The sequence below is a fragment of the Trichosporon asahii genome (genome assembly GCF_000293215.1).
Source record: "Trichosporon asahii var. asahii CBS 2479 unplaced genomic scaffold scaffold00003, whole genome shotgun sequence".
In the NCBI taxonomy this organism is placed as follows: domain Eukaryota; kingdom Fungi; phylum Basidiomycota; class Tremellomycetes; order Trichosporonales; family Trichosporonaceae; genus Trichosporon; species Trichosporon asahii.
Window position 1 is genome coordinate 96,499 of NW_014040921.1, and position 21,881 is coordinate 118,379.

General features: G+C 59.7%; 5 protein-coding genes across 5 annotated transcripts; 2 read left to right on the top strand and 3 right to left on the bottom strand.

Annotated features, from left to right (window-relative positions):
• Positions 1-347: 347 nt before the first annotated feature.
• Positions 348-749, bottom strand: A1Q1_00684 (uncharacterized protein; the record flags this gene model as incomplete). The annotated part of the gene is made up of 2 exons (XM_014328423.1): positions 348-595; positions 686-749. 2 exons carry the CDS (start codon positions 747-749, stop codon positions 348-350), a joined length of 312 nt encoding a protein of 103 aa, XP_014183898.1.
• Positions 750-1,271: 522 nt separating this feature from the next.
• On the top strand, positions 1,272-2,879 carry A1Q1_00685 (uncharacterized protein; the record flags this gene model as incomplete). The annotated part of the gene is made up of 1 exon (XM_014328424.1): positions 1,272-2,879. The coding sequence occupies one exon, from the start codon at positions 1,272-1,274 to the stop codon at positions 2,877-2,879; it is 1,608 nt and encodes a 535-aa protein (XP_014183899.1).
• A 258-nt stretch (positions 2,880-3,137) lies between these two features.
• On the bottom strand, positions 3,138-4,742 carry A1Q1_00686 (ARF GTPase activator; the record flags this gene model as incomplete). The annotated part of the gene is made up of 4 exons (XM_014328425.1): positions 3,138-4,139; positions 4,392-4,468; positions 4,524-4,613; positions 4,679-4,742. The coding sequence occupies 4 exons, from the start codon at positions 4,740-4,742 to the stop codon at positions 3,138-3,140; spliced, it is 1,233 nt and encodes a 410-aa protein (XP_014183900.1).
• Positions 4,743-9,633: 4,891 nt separating this feature from the next.
• On the top strand, positions 9,634-10,890 carry A1Q1_00687 (uncharacterized protein; the record flags this gene model as incomplete). Its single annotated transcript, XM_014328426.1, has 1 exon — positions 9,634-10,890. One exon carries the CDS (start codon positions 9,634-9,636, stop codon positions 10,888-10,890), a length of 1,257 nt encoding a protein of 418 aa, XP_014183901.1.
• Positions 10,891-18,654: 7,764 nt separating this feature from the next.
• On the bottom strand, positions 18,655-20,808 carry A1Q1_00688 (metallophosphatase domain-containing protein; the record flags this gene model as incomplete). Its single annotated transcript, XM_014328427.1, has 6 exons — positions 18,655-19,655; positions 19,708-20,030; positions 20,072-20,350; positions 20,400-20,408; positions 20,467-20,739; positions 20,795-20,808. 6 exons carry the CDS (start codon positions 20,806-20,808, stop codon positions 18,655-18,657), a joined length of 1,899 nt encoding a protein of 632 aa, XP_014183902.1.
• Positions 20,809-21,881: the final 1,073 nt, after the last annotated feature.

The following is a 21,881-nucleotide window of genomic DNA, read 5'->3' on the forward strand; positions in this document are numbered from 1 at the left end:
CAGTGTCAACACGACACATCCACCACAGGGGAGGGCGTCACAAAAGCTGACGTGTCCGAAAGACCCATCATCCACCGCCCGCACACCACCAAACAATGCACAAGACATCGCCACTCGCCACTCGGAAGTGCATGCATCTCCAAGCCACCACCACCGTAAATCTTCAGTCATCCGTCTGCGTAGTTCTGCAACACTTGTATTGTTATGGGTCATGCATCACTGCCAGCCAAAGAGGGGCAGGTGGCAACTAAAAAGAGAAGAGACAAAAAACGAAAGTTGTACAAAGGGATCCCAACACAAGTGAGAGTGTGGGCGTCGAAAGAGGTTGTTGCCGAGTAGCGATACGCTTAGGCGCCGAAACCGTAGAGGGTGCGGCCCTGGCGCTTGAGAGCGTAGACGACGTCGAGCGAGGTAACAGTCTTGCGCTTGGCGTGCTCAGTGTAGGTGACCGAGTCGCGGATGACGTTCTCGAGGAAGATCTTGAGGACACCGCGAGTCTCCTCGTAGATGAGACCAGAGATACGCTTGACACCACCACGGCGAGCAAGACGACGGATAGCGGGCTTGGTGATACCCTGGATGTTGTCGCGCAAAACTGAATGTCAGCGATGCTCTGAAAGAGGGCAGGAAGTGTGAAGAAACGAGTAGACATCTCGTGAGGAAATGTCGGAGTGGTACTACTCACCCTTGCGGTGACGCTTGGCGCCGCCCTTGCCGAGGCCCTTTCCGCCCTTTCCGCGACCAGACATTGTTGCTTAGAGTTGTTGTGGGGGTGGTGGTGGTGGTGAGAGTTGAAGAACCGTGAAGTTCTTGTGTTGTGCTGAGAGAGAAAGAAAGTGTTGTTTGATGGAAGGACGAGAGCGCAGATGGTGGTTATGTATCTTGTCCGAGATTCAAAGCCGAGCCCCTCTGTTAGCGCGGTTTGATGGCGTCGGGCGGGGGCAATCACTCAGTGTAGCGCGAGTGATCCTCCTCAGGGGGCACAAGGCCACGCAACGGCTAGTTCAGGGGTTTGCACGTGACTACCGGGTTTCTAAGTCACGTGAGATCACAAACCGTGACGCTTAGTGATCCTCGGCGAAAACAAGTTGAATGCCGATTAGCTGGTACGGTGGAGCAGCCAGCCCCCGCGTACACACAGGCGCTGCACAGACCTCCACCGGGACGAAACCAACCACAGGCTAGGATCAGCTCCGCCTCTCCGTCTCGGGGATCAAGCATCAGGCATCACGCATCAACATCACAGTCTGATGCAGCTGGTCCCGTGAGCGATGCGTCGGGCCCGCACCTCGCTCCCGCTGGCGGTCCAGCTCCTCGCCCCGCCCCACGCTCTGCAGACACTGCAGGCACAGCACGCTCCCTCTCCCTCGGTCGTATCGCTCCCTCTCCCGTCGCCGTCATCGTCGGCCTCACCCACCCCCGCACCACCCAACACGCGGCAGAACTCGGCCATCAAGTCTGCCCCGCCCACCTCAGCGTCAACACCCACGCATTCCGCTGCCCCGAACACGAGGCAGAACTCGGCCAAGTCGGCCCCCTCGACGTCTGCTCCCACCCCTCGGCCGGCGCTCAGCAAGTCCCCCTCGGTGACAGCGACATCATGCCTGCCCCCTCTGTTCGAGACGCCGACACCAGAGCTGGTAGCGTTGCACGATAAACTGTACCACTTCCTCGCTCTGATTCTCCGCGCATACGTGCTGCAGTGGTACTCGAAGATTTCGCCGCGGGATACGCAGACCCTGCCCGAAATCAACAATGCGCTCGTGCCCATCCTCCGCCCCCTGCTCGATGTGCACAGGGAGGAGCTTGTTGACCTGCTGCTCCTGCATGCACCAGCGCTGCTGACGCTGCACCTCCAAACGCTGCGGCAGGCGCAGGCCGCCGTCCCGCTCCCGGCGACATCGTACATATCCACTGCTACGCCGAACGCGGTCCCGACCGTCCAGAACCCCGAGGAGCCAGAACAAGCAGGCATCGACGAGGTCCTGGACGGAATGAGGGAGGAGGAGGAGCGACTCGGCGACGCATACCATGCGCGTCTGCCGCTGCGCTCCGTCACGCGCCAAGACGGACACTGGACAGTCGACCCCGAGTACTACGTTGCCCTTGGGCTGCGTCTCCAGCCCGAAGGAGGGGAGTTGCAGAAGACAATTGTCGCCGAGCTGCTCGCAGGCAGCGTGCTCGGCAACGTGTCGAAGCGCATCGGCATGCCCTGGTTCTGGGCCCAGATGCTGCACAAGCAGCTGAGCCCGAAGTCATTCTCCGACGCGGATTCTGAGCCCGCCGAAGTGACGCAGCCGAGGAGGACAATCGTGCAGAAGACGAAAGCGGTCGTGGGCAAGATGAAGGCGACGGGCCAGACTGTGCGTGGTCTGTACGCTACCTGGGCATCGAGTCCGCCGCCAGAGAGGAAGCACACCCACCTCGCCATGCCGTGGGTCCACTTGCTGCGCGAACTGCTCGCCATCGACCGAGCCGGCCTCTTCACCCGCCTCGCCTTCGCTCTCTTCGGCATGCTCGTGCTCCTCCTCTCGCCGGTTGTTGACCGGATCCTCCCCATCCTCGTCACGCAAACCCTCACCCCGGCACTGGGCATGAGGATCCTCGCCCTTCTCGAGCGCATCATCTTCCCCTGCGACGGATACCCCTCGCCAGACGAGTTCCGCGAACCTGGCCCTCCGGAGCAGGCCCTGCTGTGGGAACAGCTGAGGGAGGATGTCCGCCGCAAGGCGCCGTGGATGGGCGTGTTTGGCGAGGGGTGGGATGAGAGACTCCTAGACGTTGTTGGGCACAGAGGGCCCAACGCTCATCTGGCGGCGATGCTGTACGATGCGGTCGTTGGCACGCTCGCTCCAGAACTGCTCGTTGAGAGCAAATAATGAGATTTATGAGTTATGACTTTGGTATATCTATAATATATGGTCATGTATAATGCTGTGTGTACGACTGGACACTGGCTCAAGACATCTACGCTTTCTACGCCTGCACTTTCTGCGTCCGGCACTCTGCACTCCAATTCTCCGGAGACACACTACGCTGGAGACTTGGCTCTGCAATCGCTCGCTGCTCGCCAAGTCTCAACAGACTATGCCTTGCACTCCATACCCCTCGCTCGCTGCGCTCGCTCTGTCATGCGCTCAGAAGTCCTTCCAGTCATCGTCGTCCCAGTTGTCCTTCTTCTTCTCGTCCTTGGCCTGCTTGGCAGCCTCCTTCTTGGTCTGCCCCGAAGCACCGGCAAGAGGAGCGTTCTGGTCATGCGCGTCGGTAAAGTCGGCAAAGAAGTCGTCGTCGTGGTGTCCAGACGGTCCAGCGCCAACAGTCGAGTATCCTCCAGAGGCGGAGCGACCGCCGATACCGAGGGCGCCGAGGCGCTCGTTCAGGTCGACACCGGCGCGCGTGCGCGCAACGTCGTTGAACTGCTCCCAGCCCTCACCGGCGCGCTGGCCCGCCCACTGCGACGCCGCGCGCGCCTGCTCGGCGGCCGTGCCAAGGTAGCGCTTGAACTCCTCGCCTGTGCCAGACTCGTACGCCTCGTTCGCACGAGCCATGCCCGGCTTGACGACCGACTCGTTGATCTCGCGACCGGCAGAAGCGACGGCGGAGGAGAACAGACCCCAGCCCTTGCTGAGGGCGCCGAGGGGGTTGCGCTGGAACTCATCGAGCGTTGGCGCACTGCGCGAAGAGAGACCGAAGCTCGGGTGAGACGATCTGGGGTCCTCGACCGGGGCAGAGCCGAAACCCATGTACTTGCCTCCCTGGCTGGGAGGGAGGTTCTCGGGCCGCGTAGCGTTGGCGTTGCCGAGACGCTCGAAAAAGGCCTCGTTGCCGCTGCCAGCGCCGCTGCCGCTCGCAGGCGAGTCGCGTCCGCCGTTTCCAGAGAGAGGCGTGCCAGAACGCGAAGCAGGACCACTGCGCGCCTTACGAGTTGCCTGCGAAGAGGCCGGGCGAGAGGGAGCATCGGCAGGAGGAGAAGACTTGGACCATGCGACAGGCGGGTCCGCGCACTCGGCAGCCAGCTTCTCGCGGTACTGAGCAGCCGCCCACGAGTTGTACTTGTCGTTGATGCCCATGCCCTTCTCATAACCGCCCTCGGGACCATACGAGTCCATGAACTCGGTGAACTTGGCATTGCCGCCGTTCTGCCGTCAGCATGAATCGCTTTCCGCGGAGTATATCCCGGAGCATCCTTGAGCCGGAACAAAATGAACAGATAGTTCCAAGGTTACGGTCTCGCGGCCTCACTGGCCCTTGACGGATGGGGGATGGCCGCGGCGGCTTCTGCAATCGGGCACCGGGGATCGACGCCGCCTGCCGCTCTTGCCGAGAGATGGGCGCGTCGATCATACCGATGTCGATCAAAGACGCTCCGCCATGCTGTGCAGCGGACTCACCTTCATCTTCTTGAGCTGTTCGTCCGACCACTTGTCCATAGTGATCGAGCGGACGAACGAGATGTGCACGCCGAGGCCTGCCGTCAGCATCGACAATTGGACGATCAGCGGTGCAAACCTAACTCTACTCACCGCGGTGCACGCCCGAGCATTCGAGGCAGATGAAGGTGCCGTATGAGACGGAGGCCCACTGCGGGGAAGGCGCATTGCAGTCAACACACTCTGGAGGCAGTGTCAGTAACGTTTGCGATAACGAGATGGAGATCAGCCAGGGAAGGCGGACTCACGTTTGTTTGCGCCCGTGTTCATGAGCTCGAGCAGCTCTTTCTTCTGGTAATTTTCCGCAGCCATTGTGCCGAGTCGCCTTCACCAAGGGTACTGGGTGCGTAGGGACCGAGGATTGCTTGGGGAGGTGAAGGAGCAGTGTTGTGATCGAAGGTCACGGCAGCACAGCGGTCCGGCGTTGTCGTGTCCTGGTGGAGGTCAGGTCCCGCCGAACATTGAAATGCACAGCACGCGACGGAATCGACGCGGAAAGGCAAGCGACAGGGCAGATACAGGCGTGCCACCAGGCACGCGCTGTGATCGGGTCTGGACACGGGACCAAAGACGTGGAATAGGCGTGGATGTCGCGTGTCAGTCAATGTCAGGTGTCAACGTCTGTGCCCTGTCTGAGGTCCGTTCAGGGCAATGTCTCAGAATCTATGAGACCTGGTTCTGGTGTTCTGCGGAGCAACGGTGCATCAGGCACGCTTGTGTGTAGTGTCCGAGGCACAGGCACGGTCTCAGGGTCTCCACACTCTCCGCCTGCTAACCACATATCGCACGTCGCTCGGTACGTGCGTCCCACGCGGCCCAGCATCGCATCTGCACCGGTTGCCCCTCTTCCATTCTATTCACCGAACCACCGTTTCGTCCTGCACTGCAGTTACCAGCGGTCCGCTCCATTACGGAAACATGGGAACACTGCCCAGTGTTCCAACCCAGAATCCAAACGCCGGGTCGTCGATCGTTCGATCCCTTCTCGATCTCCTCGATCAACCGAAGGTCGGTGAGTGTGCCGTCGTCGTGATCCATCGGCGACTATGCCATCACGGTCCGACTTCCGAAGCTACATCCACCGGATTCGTCTGCCTAGCGCTCTGAAGGCCCAAGGATTTCTGCGCTCCGCACGCTCTAGTGCTTCTGCGGATGCGCCGCGGTACCCCCAGCACGCAGTAGTCAGCTGGTGTGCAGCGGATATTCTTGGCTCCCGAGGTATAAGCATGCCAGCTCAACATTCAGATGACGCTTCGCGAGCTGGAGCATAGGCAGGAGGGGCAAGGTTTAGCGTTTCGAGCACAACGGCATGAACACCCAGCCTCTCCCAGCTGCCGGAAGACGGTCCGCCAGGCACGTGCTGATCTGCGATCACTTAGCGCTTTCGTTCTTTCCGTTCTTTTTGTGCTCTGACACTCGCGTACGCACGACAGCACACTCGAAAGGGGCTAACGTTGTCCCGCGCTAAGGCTCTTTAGGGTTACGGTCCGGCGGTGCGACCGGCCCGGACTACGGCGGTGCGCCGATGGGCTCGCTCTGCTCCGACGCTAGCGTGCTGGCTGGGGTATACTACGTGAGGGATATGCGGGCTAGTGTACAGAGCAGTGAAGGCGGAGGGGGAGGTGTAGTCGAGACGGAGATTTGCGAGTGGTAGCGCATGCACTAGTTTTAGGACCGGCCTTCTGGCGACGGCCTAAGGGCGTATATGCGTATACGCTCGGCCTAGTGAGAAGTCAGAGGACATGTCCACCTTTGCTCAGCGCCTGTGAACCGCAGACAAGAGCCTGTAACTCCCTTACGGAGAAAGGTAGCACCGGGCGCCGGGGTTAGTCGCCTTAGTGTGGATGCTTATCGCACAATTTGCCGGTGGCGCGCGGGACGCTCGGAGCCCATGCACGATGCGCGAGCGAAGAGCGGAGCAGTTAGTCGCCGGCGTTCTCCGGGAAGGCGTGTGGACCGTGAGGGACGTGTGATCGTGGACCGTGTGATCCTGGACATCTCCGAGCACTTCCATAGACCTCCCGGGCAATGCCCGGATCAGCTGTCACGCCGGGGGGAAGGGTGGGAGTACAACCTGTGGGTTTGGGGTTCCGGGGTGATTCCGCTCGGCGTCCAGCACCGGATAGTTGGAGCAGGATCACATGAAGCGCTCCATTTTGGGAAGGATCGATTGACGCGATCGCACATTCACATCCGGGACGGTTGATCGACGCCGTGTGTTTGTCACACCTGTCTGACCAGAACAACGGACGACGCCCGTGTACGCCCTTGGGATCGCCCGGTGACTGTCGCACGCTCGTGTGTTGCATGTGTTGCGTGTTCGGGCCGGGGTCCGCTTCGTCCGTGGAGTAACCCGCTATTGAGCGATCTGCGTTGAAAATAGCGTGGCGTGTGTGGCGCGCGTGGCTGGAGTGACCGGAGCGGGGTCCGGGACATGGGTCATTCACTGGGCCTGAGCCGCCCGAGCTTAGGGCCTCTTCCGAGCGCCCCGGGGCTCGAAACGACGTCTCCACTCCACCTCCATGGCTCACCACCGAGCACACTGCACACAGAATTAGAACCCTCTCGTACTACTCTCACGCACAACGTCTCCTCTCTCCGGACGCTGCATACCTCGCCCTCTCTCTCTCTCTCGCTCGCTCGGGGCAGATCCACCGCGGCAGACTGGCGATCAATTGCAATTCAAGGCACTACGATGTGCGCTCGGTGACCTTGCTCTTGGGCTGAACGTGCGCAAGATGCAAGCAACGCAGGGCAGGACAAGGTTGCATTGGAATCGGATGACGCACAGCTGGCACGAACTTAGCACTGGAGCCATCCCGCTGCCTACTCTTGCGCGAAGGCTCAGATTGGTCGCGAGGCGGCTATCGTCACGAGGTTGGCTCTGGCCTGCCGCACTTACAGCAGTCGACGCGTGGGATGTGCACAGAGGCTACGATGGAATAACCTTGGATATCGACGTCCGGAAGCAGGCCGGCAGGAAAGCACATTTGAGGGAGGTACGTAAGTTTCAAGAACATTTGACTGCGAGCATGGCTGCATTGCTTTTGAGCACTGCAATGGAGCACTGATACTCTAATGAGCAGCGGTCTTACGTCACCTCCCTGCTTCCTTGCCTGCAACTATGTATCCGGCGTCTCACCTCATAACGGCACCATGTCAGAAGTCTCCTCCATCCTGGCGACTTCCAGGCGTCTTCCTCGCGACGATGCAGAGTGATTGGTGCGCACGCCGCGCGGATTCAGCCAGTAAGCCTCAAGCTTTGTCGCCGGGCCGGCACAATCGAAGCAAGCGGAGCAGTTGTAGCAGGGCGGCAGGCGGAGCGCCAGGGGCGAGGGGGGAGGGACGCACTCGGGACGCCGACTCGTAAGGTTGTTGGACATTTTGGGTCATTATGTTTGGCGATGCGAGACATGGTTCGCAGACGGGTTTGACGAGGTACGGGGAAACGGACCGTTGCGTTCTGTCGCTTGTTCGCTAGTGTGGTGATCCAGTCATGCCGTAGAGGTGTTCACATCATGGGATGGCACTGAATGGTCTACTGTGACCGTGATTAGGGATTAGGGATCTGCTGTCACTCACTGAGGCGCTCACCCGGATTCGTACCCTGTGCCCCCCGCTAATCCGCCCTGGGATCCTTGGGATCCTTGGAAGAGCGTGGCGTTTCCCCTTACGCAATACACTACTATCCTGGGTTGTGCTACGAGTCCTGGGCTTGTCCGGGTCGTCTCCTGGCGAGATGTGGCTCTGGAGCCAACAGCCATCCACAGATAGGGTTGCGCCGTGCCTGACAATGTCCGACTCGCGAGGTGCCTGGGTGTCCCTACTTGCTACGGCTAACAGGCGACGCTCTTGACGCTCCTAAGCGCTCAGTCTCCCAGCTCCCGGCCGCGCTGAGGACCATCAACCAAGGCACCATGCACGATGCACCGCCAGCGAGCCAGTTGGAGGTGTCTCTGACGGAACCAAGACGCTAAGGATACGTTTCCACTTGCGAGGGATGGAAGCCCCAATTCACCTTCGTCTGCCCTGTGCAAAGCAATCCTGGACGATTCGTGACCCAGTCCCCCAGGTCTCCACATACACCCCCGGGTTCTTGGGCCACGGGCCATGACCTCTGCTCGAGGGCGGTAGGCGCTGTGCTGCACCCATGACCACCGCGTATGTGCGTGCTTTTCCAAAACGGCGCGCATTTGACCTCGAATGCCCTGGGTCGCTCGGCCGCAGGAGCGCTGGGACCTGGGAATCCCAAGTTTACGTCTTAGTTGCCGTTCTGCTCTGGTACCTTGCAGCACTCGAAGTGTCTCTGGCTTCCTACTGCCCCGGGCATGAGGCGTAAGGACGAGCACTCTAGGAGCAGGATCGCGACAGGCAAGGTACGGCGGAAGAGCGCCAGTGGTACAGCTGTGCTGAGGTGTCTAGGGGTGCGTTTCCTGGTGTCTGCTGCTCCTGCGCGGTTCGAGTACTTGCTCCTGGTTCAGTGCATGGTGCGCTCAGGCCTCCCCTCTGGTGACAGACCTGAAAGACCTGGTCCTGATAATCACCGGGGCCATGGTGCACCGGCTGGTCAGGCAAAGTTACACAGAACAGGAGCGGAGCAATGACTTATAATTCAAAAGCAGTGCCGGATTTAGTCACCTGTGCATCAACTTGTTTCGTCCAGTGTACTATCAGTGCAACTCTAACAACTCTAGCCATCTAATCTGCACCGTCCTTCCCAACGTCTGACGTTGCCGTACCATCGCCCAACCGACCCGATCACAACATAGGCACATCGGCACACACGCAACACCCACGGCCCAGAACTACAGTCCTCACTCCTTAGGACGGGCAATCGCCAGTGACCGATCGACCAAGATCGTTTCCGGTATATAGGGCCAGTCTTCGGATCGAGGATGGTGTCATCCCTCACAGCAAACTCAGCAACTCTTTCGAAACACGGCCTTGAGAGATCTTCAAGAACGTCAGCGTTCAAGTAACTGCATCACTATCATCGTCTGCAACACCCACCGCAACCGGACCCTTCACGATAACCACTAAGGATCACAACCCACTGCTCGACTTTGCTCCCGAATCTGGTGATATCCGATCTGCCGCCAGCACCAGCCTATCAACCATATCGTCCTTAACGTCTATCTATCGACCTCCTCTGACGGTCGCCGCCGTCTTCGATCATCTCCCATCGACGACCAACTTGGCCGCAATGCCTCCACTCACCACGCACTACTCTGAGGCGGGCCCCTCTGGCACCGGCGGTCCCGGCCGCGGCGGCGGTCCGCACCGCGCTCCCCTCAAGCGTGGCGACGCCTGTCTGTACTGCCGCAAGCGTCGCATTCGATGCTCTGCGACCAAGCCCAGTTGTCACCACTGCTCCAAGCTCAAGCGCGAATGTGTTTACGACACTTCAAAGCCCGTGAGCCGCGTTCGCCAGCTCGAGAACAAGGTTGCCGAACTCGAGGAGAGCCTCCGCGCCGCGCACGCCACGATTCAAGCCCAAGCCCAAGCCCAAGCTGCAGCCGTCGGTGGAGCTCAGGTGGCCGGAGGCATGGCCATCATGCCAGACCCGCTTGGAGTGCCGCCGTCGACTTCGTATTCCACCGGCTCCAGCTCGCTCGACCATTCAACCGCGGCGCTCACACCCGGCTCTCACATGCAGCCGCTGGGTGGAGGTTCGCTTCAGTACACCCCCATGGGTGCTCACATCAGCCAGTTCCCCGCGCAGCACGTGCCGAGCCCGTCACCTCACTTCGGCCACCCAAGCCCTACGCCATCGCTGCAGCCTCGTCGCGACAACTCGTTCGAGCAATGGGATAACCTTGACCAGAGTTATGTTTCCCTGGACCCTGAGCGGCCAAGTTCGGGCACGACGTACGGCCACGGCGGCCACGGGCACAGCGTACCTCGCCCAGCTACGCAGGCGGGCTACTTTACGCACCAACACCATACCCAACAGCCGGCGACCATGTTGCAGACTCCTGGCGGAGCCGGCGTCCAACCGTCTGGCGCATCGGCAGTCCTGAGCCAGACCCAAGTTTTGCCGTCCAGCACCCCACCCCGAGCTCGGTCCGAGAGTGCCGTCCCTCAAGTGTCGACGGGTGAGGGTTATGCTCCCAGGGTCATGCCCGTGCCTGAACTCGGACTCGCCGCCACGCCGAATCCCGCCGCCCAACAGCAGCAGCGTGCTCACCAGCAGCAAGTGCAGACTCCGACGTACGGCAGTGGCGCAGGCACTGGCACGGCCCCGATGCAGTCGTTCTACGCATACCCCAGCGAAGACCCCGAGAGCAACATTAGCTCGCGCGCCTCGCCCAGCTCCACCCACTGGCATTCGACGCCGTCCTCGGTTCAACACCACCAGCACCGCACGCAGGGGAGCCGCCCGAGCGACCAGAGCCTGCACGGTACTACTAGCTGGTACGAGGCTCATCATCAGTCAAGGGGGGCTCGTGACCAGCTGTAAGTTACTCTGCCCGCCGTCCGCCGCTTCGCGCTGCCAGTTTCAAAAGGCTTCCCGGGGTGGCGGCCGCGCGGCGCTTGCTCTTTGTTGGCGAACGATGTGGCTGATTTTTCTGGTCGTCTCCCACCCCTGTCGATGTCGAGCGTATCCTCGGCGTAGAGGGCGCCCTATCCGAGCTCGAGTCCCCGCGCTACTCGTTCTACACTCAGCGCGCCGACGCCTTTGCGTCCACCGCCGGCGTCACGGCTTAAGCTTCAGAGCTTTTTGGGCCCTGTCCCAGCCAAATCGAAACGATACCCCGATTCATGCCCTAAAAGAATCGCATCAAAAAACCTCGAAAACCTCAATGCCAGCCCTTGCTGGTGGCCTCGACATGGACCATTGAAGTGTGTACTATCTGTTCCGATCTCGACCACCCTCCATCCCTCAACTCCAACTGGCGCGCATAGACTCTCACGCGGCCCGCACTCAAAAGCCACTCGCTCCCGCATCTCGCCCCCGTTTGTGCTCGACTCTGTCTTCCGGTTACCCTCGTATTCTGGCACTGGGAACATCCGCAAGCGGCAGCTGATACGACATCTTCTGCCCGCTCTGCAGTCCCCGCTGTGTCCCGACTTTTTCAGTTCCCCTTGCCCCCGTGACAACCCCAGATCCCCAAGGCCTTCCTCTTCCAGCGACCCTTGCCCCTTTCTCTCGACCCGAAACTGCATGCGCCTTGCTCTGGGGATCCTTCGCTTGGCCCGCATTAGAAACTGTATCAACTAGATTTCCGCAGCCGGCGCTTCTTGGCCTGCAAGGACGATGATGTATCAACCTTGGCATTTCGAACCGCCTTGGACGCCATGCCCGGCAGAGCGGTGCGGGCAGGTCTCATCTCGCTTGAAGCGACACGACTTTGGGAAAACTGACCCGGTGCAGTTTCACTGACACTGTTAAACTGGGAAATCCTCGGAGTGATGTCGGGCAGCGAGGTTTGGAGCTCTCCTCTTCGGGCCTGCTGGACCTGAGGGGTTGGGACCTGACCGCAGCGTCGGATTCGAGCGAGCAGGGTGCTGAGGGGCTCGCCGAAGGAGTGGAGGGAACGAGGTGTAGGACCCGCGCGGGCATTGCGACTCGCCCGCCCAGCGACGCAATTCTCCGTTTCTGGCTTTCTATCGGTGTTTCCTCTTCTACTCAGGCTTCACAGCTTCCAGACTCAGGCTCGCCCAGGGTCGCGCGCGTGCGCTCAACCTTCGCCTCTCAGCTGATGCGACCTGACGCAACCTTTCCTAGAGGGCTGGGCCAGTGAATGTGGCGAGGCATCGAGGGGCTTGGAGTTTGCGATCATCACTGCATTCGCCTCTTACGAAGCTGGTCTTGCCTGTACCTGACCCCGTGACTGACGAGGCGGCCCAGTACCCGCCCTCCCTGGAGCAGCGTTCGGTTCTGCTCAAAGGACGCTCCTTGGGACGGGGAATGTGGCACTTTTCCGTCGTCGCATTGCTTCCGATCCGGACGTCGCTTGCTTCCGACGACCAACCACCGACACGATCCGGAAGTTGGACGGACTCCATCCAGATAAGCAACTTTGCGTTGTCTACGAGGGTGCAGAGCTGAATCCGAGCTAAAGGACCCTCGGACCGGGTGGTCCGTGTGGCGCCGCGTCATGCGTGGCGCTAAGCTCCTTCAGCCTGTGGATCCTACGGAGCGATGGAGCTATGGGTCCAAGGAGCCGGCGCGACGGCACAACGGACGAGAAATGAATGGTTGAATGCGCGGCCGAAATGATTCAATCCAGTGCCCTCTGTGAAGTCAGTGTGCCGGCTCTGCCGGGTCTGCCGCGTCGGCAGCGCGCGCAACATCATCAAGCTGCGCCCAGTTTCGTTCTTGGTACCGGGGAGGAAGCGCATTCGTGATACGACAAGATCGGAGACTCCATACAGTTCCGAAGCGGACGTTACTAAGTTTAGGCTTGTCAATGCGCGGTCAGCGCCCGCAGACCACAGAGCATTCGCCGGCTCCCCTTGATCTGCTTTGCAACTGTTCGATTTCCTCGATCTCTTCGGGATGGCCCGGGCGGCGTCGGTGACCTCACCGCCGCCTCATCCCCCCTGACAGCCCGACACACCTCGTTTACAGGTGTTCGGTGGTGCGCGCAGCACTCGCAGCGGCGCGTCCCCCCAGACGTACCTCCATACGTTCCTCAAAGCTCCAGACGTTCCTCGCCGCCTCCTCTAAGTGCATTGAGTAGTATTACGGCTCTGGTACGGCGCCCATGCAAGCTGCTTTAAAGTAGGAAGGGGCTAAGAAGCTTTCTGAGCCGCGGGGAGGCCGTCTGCGGGTTTCTGCGTCGTGCTGCGGCCGAGCGGGCCGAGCGCCGAAACCCTACGAAACAGTACGGTACGTGGCGAGTAAACGCGGAGCATCGTCCTCAAGACCGCTTGGGCGCTCTTCCTTTCCTTCGTAGACTTCGTAGCATTTCCGAGCTGTATATATGATGCATCGGTGACATACACGTCGGCAGCTTGACCGAACATGGGCTCGGATCCCCGCGGTGGTCACCTCAATGTGCCCGCCCTGTGTCCGCTCAGTCTGCACGGCCCAGGAACTGGACCACAGCGGTGGAGACGCGATCGCCGCCGCGCTTATCGCCTGGGTCCTTTGTCATGTCGTGTACCGGTGAATGCCATTCATTGCCATGCACTTAACATGCGCGGGCCGCATGGTAGAAGCGGCGCCGCAGTGCGCGGTGCATCGCATGCAGGCCGGTGCACATCTATTCGCACTGCTGCCACTGGTGAAACGCAGCTGCCAAGCTCTCAGCTAACCTACCCTGCGGGCCCTACCGTGCAAGCGACTAGCGAATAGCGGAATCTGGTGCAAGAACCGAGGTTGCCTCCGTTCCACCCCCCTCCGCCGCCACACGGGTGACGGTAAGACCTAATTCACGATGTGATCGCTGCCAAAATGTCCGCTCGACCTCATAGTGCATCAACATGCATGCCTCTTCACGCCGTCTAACTGCGTCGGGCACTGTGGATTCTGGATATAACTCCTCGTTCCGGGCTCCGACATCCACAGAGGCATACCCTCGAAATTTACCCAAACAACTGCATACCGCCGAACCGGTCAGCAGACTTCTCGTACGTGCCACTCTTCTTCGCTGGCCCCATCGCAGCAGATCGAGGTGGCCGTCCCACTTAATCTCAGAAAGCGACTCGCCAGCGTGCGGCCCTAAGCAGCTCGCTCAGTCCGTCCGAGCCACTCAAGCTGCCGCCGGAGGAGATCTGGCAGATATACAGAGATCCAGGACTTCGAAATCTCACCCTGCCAGTCCCTCGACGCCCCGTCCTTCCCTCCAACGAGCCCTTCAATGTCGCCCTTCGTCGATCCCGGTAAAGACATGCACCATGCGGTCCATCAGCAACGTGTGTGCTGCACATGCGCCGTCGGGCATGGGCCGGTGACGAGAGTGACCGCGAGGTCTGACGCTCCGAGGAAACGGCGGTGACTTTCGATCCACGGAAACGCCGTGGAAAAATCGCCGGACAACCGGACAACCGCTCCATAGCCGTGCATGTGCTGCATGGTAGACAGCTATTCCGGGCGACCCGCGCGAGGGAGCTGTTCCGGTCTGTAGTGGCACCACTGCTGCGCTGACGTGTGTCGAGAGCTCGTTGAACGCCTAAGTTCACCGATTGAGCGTTCTCGCAACGCCGAAGCGGATATGTGCGATACAGGTGCTTCTGCAAACATGCTGGTGCGCTTTCACTTGTGCCACGTCTATCACCTCCCTCTCCCAATCCTCGAGAGCATCGTTCCCAATCTGTCACAGGGTTGTCTTGCATATCTGTCCGGACTGCATCAAGTGCGGCTCACCGACGAAGGGTGCGCGGTCGGGCGACAGAGACAGCCACAACGGCCTAGCTTGCGAAGGAACTGAAAGTGCGTTTCATCGATCTTCCGAAGTATCGACACTACACACCGCCAAGGTGTCGCACTCGCGGAAGTGGTGCACAGTTGTTGCTTGTCAAGATGGCGCTTTGGAGTCCATAGAGCTGCCTAAGCTCCTCCAGACACTATTGATGTCTCTGAATAAAATAACTGGGCCACGCCTTTGCTTGGACCCCAGAAAGGGAGCCAACTGCTGGCCAATACGTACACTTGTCCTCACCACAGATTCAGCACCTCACCCAACCACTTGCAGTCTGCAGAGTGCCAGAACAGAAGGCACTGACTTGGGGGACTGACTTGGGGGATCCGAAGATCTGGCGGTATGCCGGAATCCGCCATACTTTCTGCGGGATCGGCAGCCCGCCATGATCGTCCATGCATACCCTGTCCTTATCACCCCTTGCCCTACTCCGAGACAGGATCGACGGCCAGCCTTACGGCGTGATGTGCAGGGTGCTGTGCATGTTGAAGTGGGCGTCTCGGCATTCGGCGACTGTCTGCTGGTGATGCTGGCGGGTCCCGCAAAGCGACAGAGCGCACGAGGAGGGGCCGGATATCTCTCGGATGTCCCAGACACCTGCCGCTCAGAACACTGGAGTACGACTTCTACATGTAACGAGCGGCTCGCGAGCATCCTGCGAGCGCAATGGGTGGCTTCGAATTGATCGAAACGGACAAGCTCGCGGCTGCCCTCATTCAAAGAATCTTACAGAACGGAACGGCGCTCAAAGTTCAACAATGTCCGCCCATCCGCACTGTGAACGCCACAAGACTGAAGGTTCGACCGCATTAAATGTGCAGAATCGGTGAAAGAGGATTTCCGCACAGCTCCGCCCTGCCTGCTGCGTGCTCCCATATCATACGACTACGAGGAAGCCGTTCTGCAGCTCGAACTGAACAAGACACCGTGGGCACGAGACCAGCGTCTCCTCATAAGGCGCGCTCCGGCGGAAACTCTAATCGTGGAATGCTGCTCAGTCATCATTCTCAGAACGCGATTAGAGTTCCATCGGAAGAGCCCTGTTCAGCACGAGAGCAGAGGCAGCGAGCGCGACGACGCGCACATCACGCGCCGCATAACGGACAAACAAGCACAAGCGCAAGCTGTGTCCGTTCCAGGATCGAGTAGGAACAAAGAGGTCCGGGCACCGTGGCGCTGAACCTCCAGGCCCGAGCTAAAGAACGCCAGATCCACTGCTCCGAGCTTGGGTCAGCGAAGGTGCAAGACCGTCCAGCAACAGAGCGAGCGCAGCACTTGGCACGCCGACGTGCCTTCATACCAGGCCCGCTCCGATCGCTCGCAGCCGGCGCTTCGGATCGACCTGTTTCCGCCGCTCTGCTGAGCCCCGTAAGATAGCAAGAAGTCGTCTCCCACCGTCATCGAGGTCGTCTACTGCCTCGGAGAGCAGGCAAGCAGAGCGTATGGCGCCGCAGCTGCGCATAAGTGCCTACTACCAACCGCTCCTCGCTCAAACTCACTCGCGTTCGGGACCGATCGCTTCACGTGAACTTACGCAGACTGACTTTGACTGACGCCATCCAGTGACGCTGAGGATCGAAGGTTTGGAAAGATCTTGGCACCGTGATTCTCGCGAGGTCGGAGCGACGGTCCGGGAAGCGCTGCAGGTCCGCGAATCCAAGCTTTGTTACAGCCATGACCATTGTGAACGCGTAGCACCGCCGGACGTAACTCTCGGATCTGAATTCGCACCAGAACTGCGCGAGGGCGAGCTCTGATCCTGAACTCGCAAGCAAGTGTCAGAGCGTATCCGAGACAATGGGCTGGTCGGTTGAGCTCATACGGGAGGGTGGAGCAGGCAGCGGGGTCGACAGAATCTGAATGTCGGAGCAAGCTGAGGAAGAAGTAGTGCAGATCTGATCCGGAGCAGAGAAGAGAGTGACAGTTGGAGAGAACAATGTGATGTACGACGATTCAAACACTGCCTGTTGGATTCTCGGACGGCTGAGTGTTGTTGAGACCGAAGGGTGACCGAGGTCCTTTGGATCATTGAATGCTAATGAGTACCGCACCGACAACCACGCGGGGCTGAAAGCAACGAAGCCGCTGCGGCTACAGACTCCTCCAGGGCGTCTCTCTGCCTGTGCGCTGCTTGCATGACATTTTGGCGCACTTGTTTGCCAAGCGGTTGAGTGCGCAAAAAGAGGATGCGTCCGTGTCTCGTGACTGACTTTCCTTCCCTGCGGTGGCGTCCGCTTGTCCCTGTGACCCGGCGTCGCCGAGTTTCTGCACGAGGTCGCTATCACTCTTACCAACTCAGCCGCATCCGAAAGCACTGGAGACCGATCAGAGCGGCTTCCTCTTCATTGCCGCGAGCCTCGGTCGAAGGCCGGTATAACGACGGGGAAGACTAACGAGGCCGCCCGATGACAATTAAGCGGATCAATGCTTCCCGGATGGCTCCACGGGCATGGTATCCGTCCCCGCCGCCAAGCACAAAGCTCACCTTCCTGTCCAGTCTGATGGGAATGAAAGTGATTGTTGATGTGGCCGGACGTTGATCAGTAGGCGGCTCAGGCGAGCCTCCTTGTGGTGGCGTCTGGCTCCCCTTGGCAGCCGCTCAAGTTCTTGGCGCCGGACGTGTCGGACCGAAGGCTCATTAGCCGCTGGCGGCGACGGAGAAGGGCTACCAGTCGAAGAATGTTCTCTAGACATATATGTGGCCAACGTTGTTGACTGTAGAGTGGCAACAACCAGTCAGGAGGTGGTGGATGATCGGACTGGAGGCGGCTCCACCAATCCACCGTGGCCAAGCGCGGCGCCCCATGTTTCACTCTCAACGACTCCTGCCCTCATTTATAGTTCATCTGTCTTCCTCCTCCCGCATCCTCTCTCCAATCCAGTTTTCTTGTTGTTATTTGTTTGTCCATATATCTCTCAACACCGCCCGCGAGATGACATAGGACGACGACTGACGACGACCAAATCGTGCGTGCTCTAGGCGAAGTACCAAGGTGTGTCCCCGACAATGATCAGCAGCACCCAGTTCACCTCTCGTGACCAACAACAACTTAGTCACCGGCGAACTCACCCAGCGTGTGAGCCTTCCCGTCCCTCTGGTGTCACTTTGCGGCTCAACTCTTTCCTCGACAAGTCTTCCCCTCCACATCCTCGAGCTCTCGCATCGGCACACATAGACTCACGACTCACTGACGTCCACAACTGATTATCCCACCCCAAAGGCGCGTGAGACTACGGCGATGTCGACCTGGAGTCGACGCATGAGCTGTGGGTTAACTACATTGACATACAGACTGCGGGCACCGGCGATCACGAACCGCGCTATTCCGCGGGCATTGCTTGTTGGCCGTTCCGCACACTCGTCGACTTCACAAGTACCCAGTACAGCACATTGACCGTCAAGCCGGCCGAAGCCGGTATGAGATTCAAGGTGGGCTATATGTTCGACATATTGTGAACTGGCGCACGAGCGCGCGTGCTCGTGGATCGGTTTGATTGCGACGACATACGGCGTGTTTGCCTCTCATGACTGAAGCGCTGCGGCTGGTAGATTGGATCGGTTGGGCTAGCAGGAGGCTGAATGGTAGGGCGCGCTGCGGTGCTGTCTTGGCATGGACCCAACCGAGTCCCGCAGTGGACCGGTCAAGACGGTCCTCGGCGAGGCAGCAGCCACTAGCAGCCACTGCGTCGGAGCCGACTAGTGTCCGAACGGCAGTGAGGATCTCCATTTCTCCGCGGACCGAGGCTGACGCGCAGACGGCATACGGCACAGTTGATCTGCGAAGCAACGACAGGCTTATGGATACGTAGAATACATTGTGTGTCGTGTAGGCCATAAAGTGTCCGGTTACAATCTACAAGAAGAAGAGTGCGTTGAGGCCGAACCACACGATGAGCGCCGGCGCGAAGATGGTGATCATCTCGGTCCACGTGCGGACGAGGACGGAGCGGCGGGAGCGCCAAAGCCAACGCCCGATCGCACGCACGCGGCTGCGCTTCGCCCCCGGGTCGAGCATGAGGTTGAGCACGGGCTTGTCCTTCTTCGCCGCCGATGCCCAGTCCGTCGCCGACTTGATGCGCGGGAGGTTGACGTTGCGACGCGCACTCATCCCCCCGCCGCCTGGCAGGAGGGACGCACCGCTTCCCGTACGCCGGATCACGGACTGGTCCGTCAGGTCCAGGTGCGACGACTGCCGGGAGCCGAGCGGCGAGGCGTCGTACACTTGTCCCTGCTCGGGGTCGTCGGTGTTCATCCGAGGGCTGAGAAGCGGCGAAGACGGTCCGGATGCCTGGGGACGGAGTCGTGTTGACGAGCCCCACGAGGACAGCACGGCCTTCTTCTCGTCACTCGCACCGTACGCACTGCCCTTGGCTTTCAGGTCTGCCCCGGAACGCGCCCACGCATGACGCGCGTTGGTGAAGAACAGCCACGCACACGTTACGACGGCCAGAGGCAGGTACACCCACCGGTACACGTGAGTCTGGTCCGGGAGAATGCACGGGACGTCGGCGTAGGTCGTCATGTTCGCTTCTGGCGGCACGAGCGAGAGGAGCTGGAAGCCTGGCCGGTTGACGCCTGTCGAGGGTGAGAACGACTTGACGGTGACCTCGCGCACGCCCGTGTCTGCGTGCACCATATCGCAGTAGTCGTGGTCGTCGCCGCTGAACACGACGATGGGGTCGATCGCGTCTACAATGAAGTTGCTCGTCTGCCGGCCGAGGAGGTTCTGATACCCGGGTCCAACGCCCTTCCTGATCTTGGCATCTTCGCTTCCTTCTCGCAGCGGACCACACTTGGCGGACTCTGGTCGAGACAGGGGGATGTGGGAGAATACGATCGGTGACGGGAGGGGGTCTGGTTTCACGTCAGCCTGGGGCCTAAAGCTTCTCCTTACGCCGAAACGTACCTGCCTGTATCCTCTTGATAAACTCGATGACACTGCTGTCGTCGCCATTATACTCTTCGAAGTTGACTTCTGCTCCATACCGTCGATAATCCTCCTCCACCAGACCAATCGAATCGAGAAGCACGAGGCTGTGGCCCGTGACATTCACAACGCTGTGCAGCGGTCCGAAGGTATTCGTGAACCGTGCCCTCGCCCTCGCCGCCTGCTCGAACATGTTGCCGGGGTTGCCGAGGGGAATGTCGTAGTTACCAGGTAGGTAATACATCTCTGTCCCTCGCGACGGCTCGAATATTCGCTTGAACAGCTGGAAGTAGTCGTCATACCTGCCATCGTGTCAGTGTCTGAAGCTACTGCGGAGACCTACTCAGCATCTGTCATCTTCTCGCGACCGTAGTCGAGCATGTCTCCGAGGAAGACGACAGCGTCAATGCGGCCAATGCGGTTCAAAATGCTCCAGCTCTTGCGCATGAACAGCTCATCGAAGCCCTGCCTGACTGAGTTGACCCATGACGAGCTCTCCTCCGGATGAGAAAACTGAGGATGAGGAAGGTGCGGGTCTGCGATGATCGCTACGTGTGTCGGCTTGGCGCCGCCCGAGGTTGCGCGGAGGGTCGAGTCGGGGAAGCGGCAGCTTGAGAGAGAGCTGTAGAACTGGAGGGCCGTTAGTGTGCAAGACGGGTTGTATTTCGTACCGTTCCAACCTGCGCTGTCAGCTGTGCTCTAAATGCCTCTATGGCGTCGTTGACGGGCGTCACTAACCTCATACCAGACCACGAGAACAACCCAGCCGAAGCGGAGAGCCATGAGTTGACCTGGTCGGCCGTGCCATCGCGATTTTCTCGGTTTTGACAGAACGGCGGAGTGATGGGGGTTGACGGGCGACCGCGGCCTCGGAGTGTAAGCCATGGCCTGATGATAATGTTGTCAACAAGTGGGCGAAGGGAGGAAGGAATGGCCGCTGGGTCGTGATCGGTGAACGTGGTAGTTGTGGGTGGAGGTAGTGAGGATGGCCCAGATATTTGGCTAGCGGCCCTGCGTCCTGAATTGAGTTCTTATCCTGTGATGTCGCCAAATGCAAGCCACACACGACCGGAAAGCCATCAGATGCGACGATGCGGTGTGCTTGACTGCAGCGTGGCTCGGCGCAAAATGTTCTGTGCAGAATGTATCTTTGTCCCGCACGTTTGAGGATGCAATCAGGTGATCTTGTTGTAGAGCATGTAGAGGACATCGTCGCGAGGAACAGAGTGCAAGGTTTGTTGACGCGCAGGAAAGGAGGCTACAGGAGATTCTAAGGGCCCACGGCCCAACGTGCACAACCGTGTGCCCTCACCTTGCGGCCCAGAGCGTCCAAGGCACCTCCACCCACCCACCTCGACAAGTGCCTCATGGGTGCTAAGTCTGGCCACCTCCACTCGCCCTAGCGTTTGTTACGTAAAGCGTCATTTGTTTACGCAGGATTAACTATGAGAAAACTCATGAGAGAAAAACGGATCAACCAAGGTGTGCATCTGCTTCCCACGGTTGTTTCGATTGCCGTGGCCGGGCCAATCGACCAATCCGCGCCGGAGGGTGCCACATAGACGGCAATACGTCATTGTCTGCGCTCGTCACTTGGCCCAGCCAGGCCCCTCACGTCCTTTGGACCTGTGACGCGTGCAAGGCCGGCTGAAAGGTTGATCGCGCGACGTGACGGAGACGCTGGTGATGATAGCTGTATACGAAGTACTCTGGACTGGTCTTTCAGCATGCGATGTGGTGGTCTTGCTGATGAGCACGAGACGCAAAAACAGAGATGAGGATAGAACGGTAGAACCTCGAGAACCGGTTGCACAGCAGGAGGCGCGCGAAGGCAGGAGGTTCTGTGATGGAGGAAGGAAGCAAATTCCGGGTCTTGCTGCGTACCTGCGTCGTAGCGTCATACCGGCTGGCTGGCTGGCTGGCGCTGGCTGGATGGCTGCAGGCTGGCTGGCCCAGGCAAGACACCGCCGCCGGGCCGCCAGGAGAAGGAGCGTCAGTGAGCGCCAGGACAAGCGGCCAGCCAGTTATCGCACTCGCTCGCGCGTCTGCCTGATTGCTGCGTGGATGCACACCACGCCCTGGCCTCTCCCGCCCCCTCGAACCCCTCGTCGTCACCCTTTAATGCGATGTTCGTCATTCTTCCTCTGTCCATC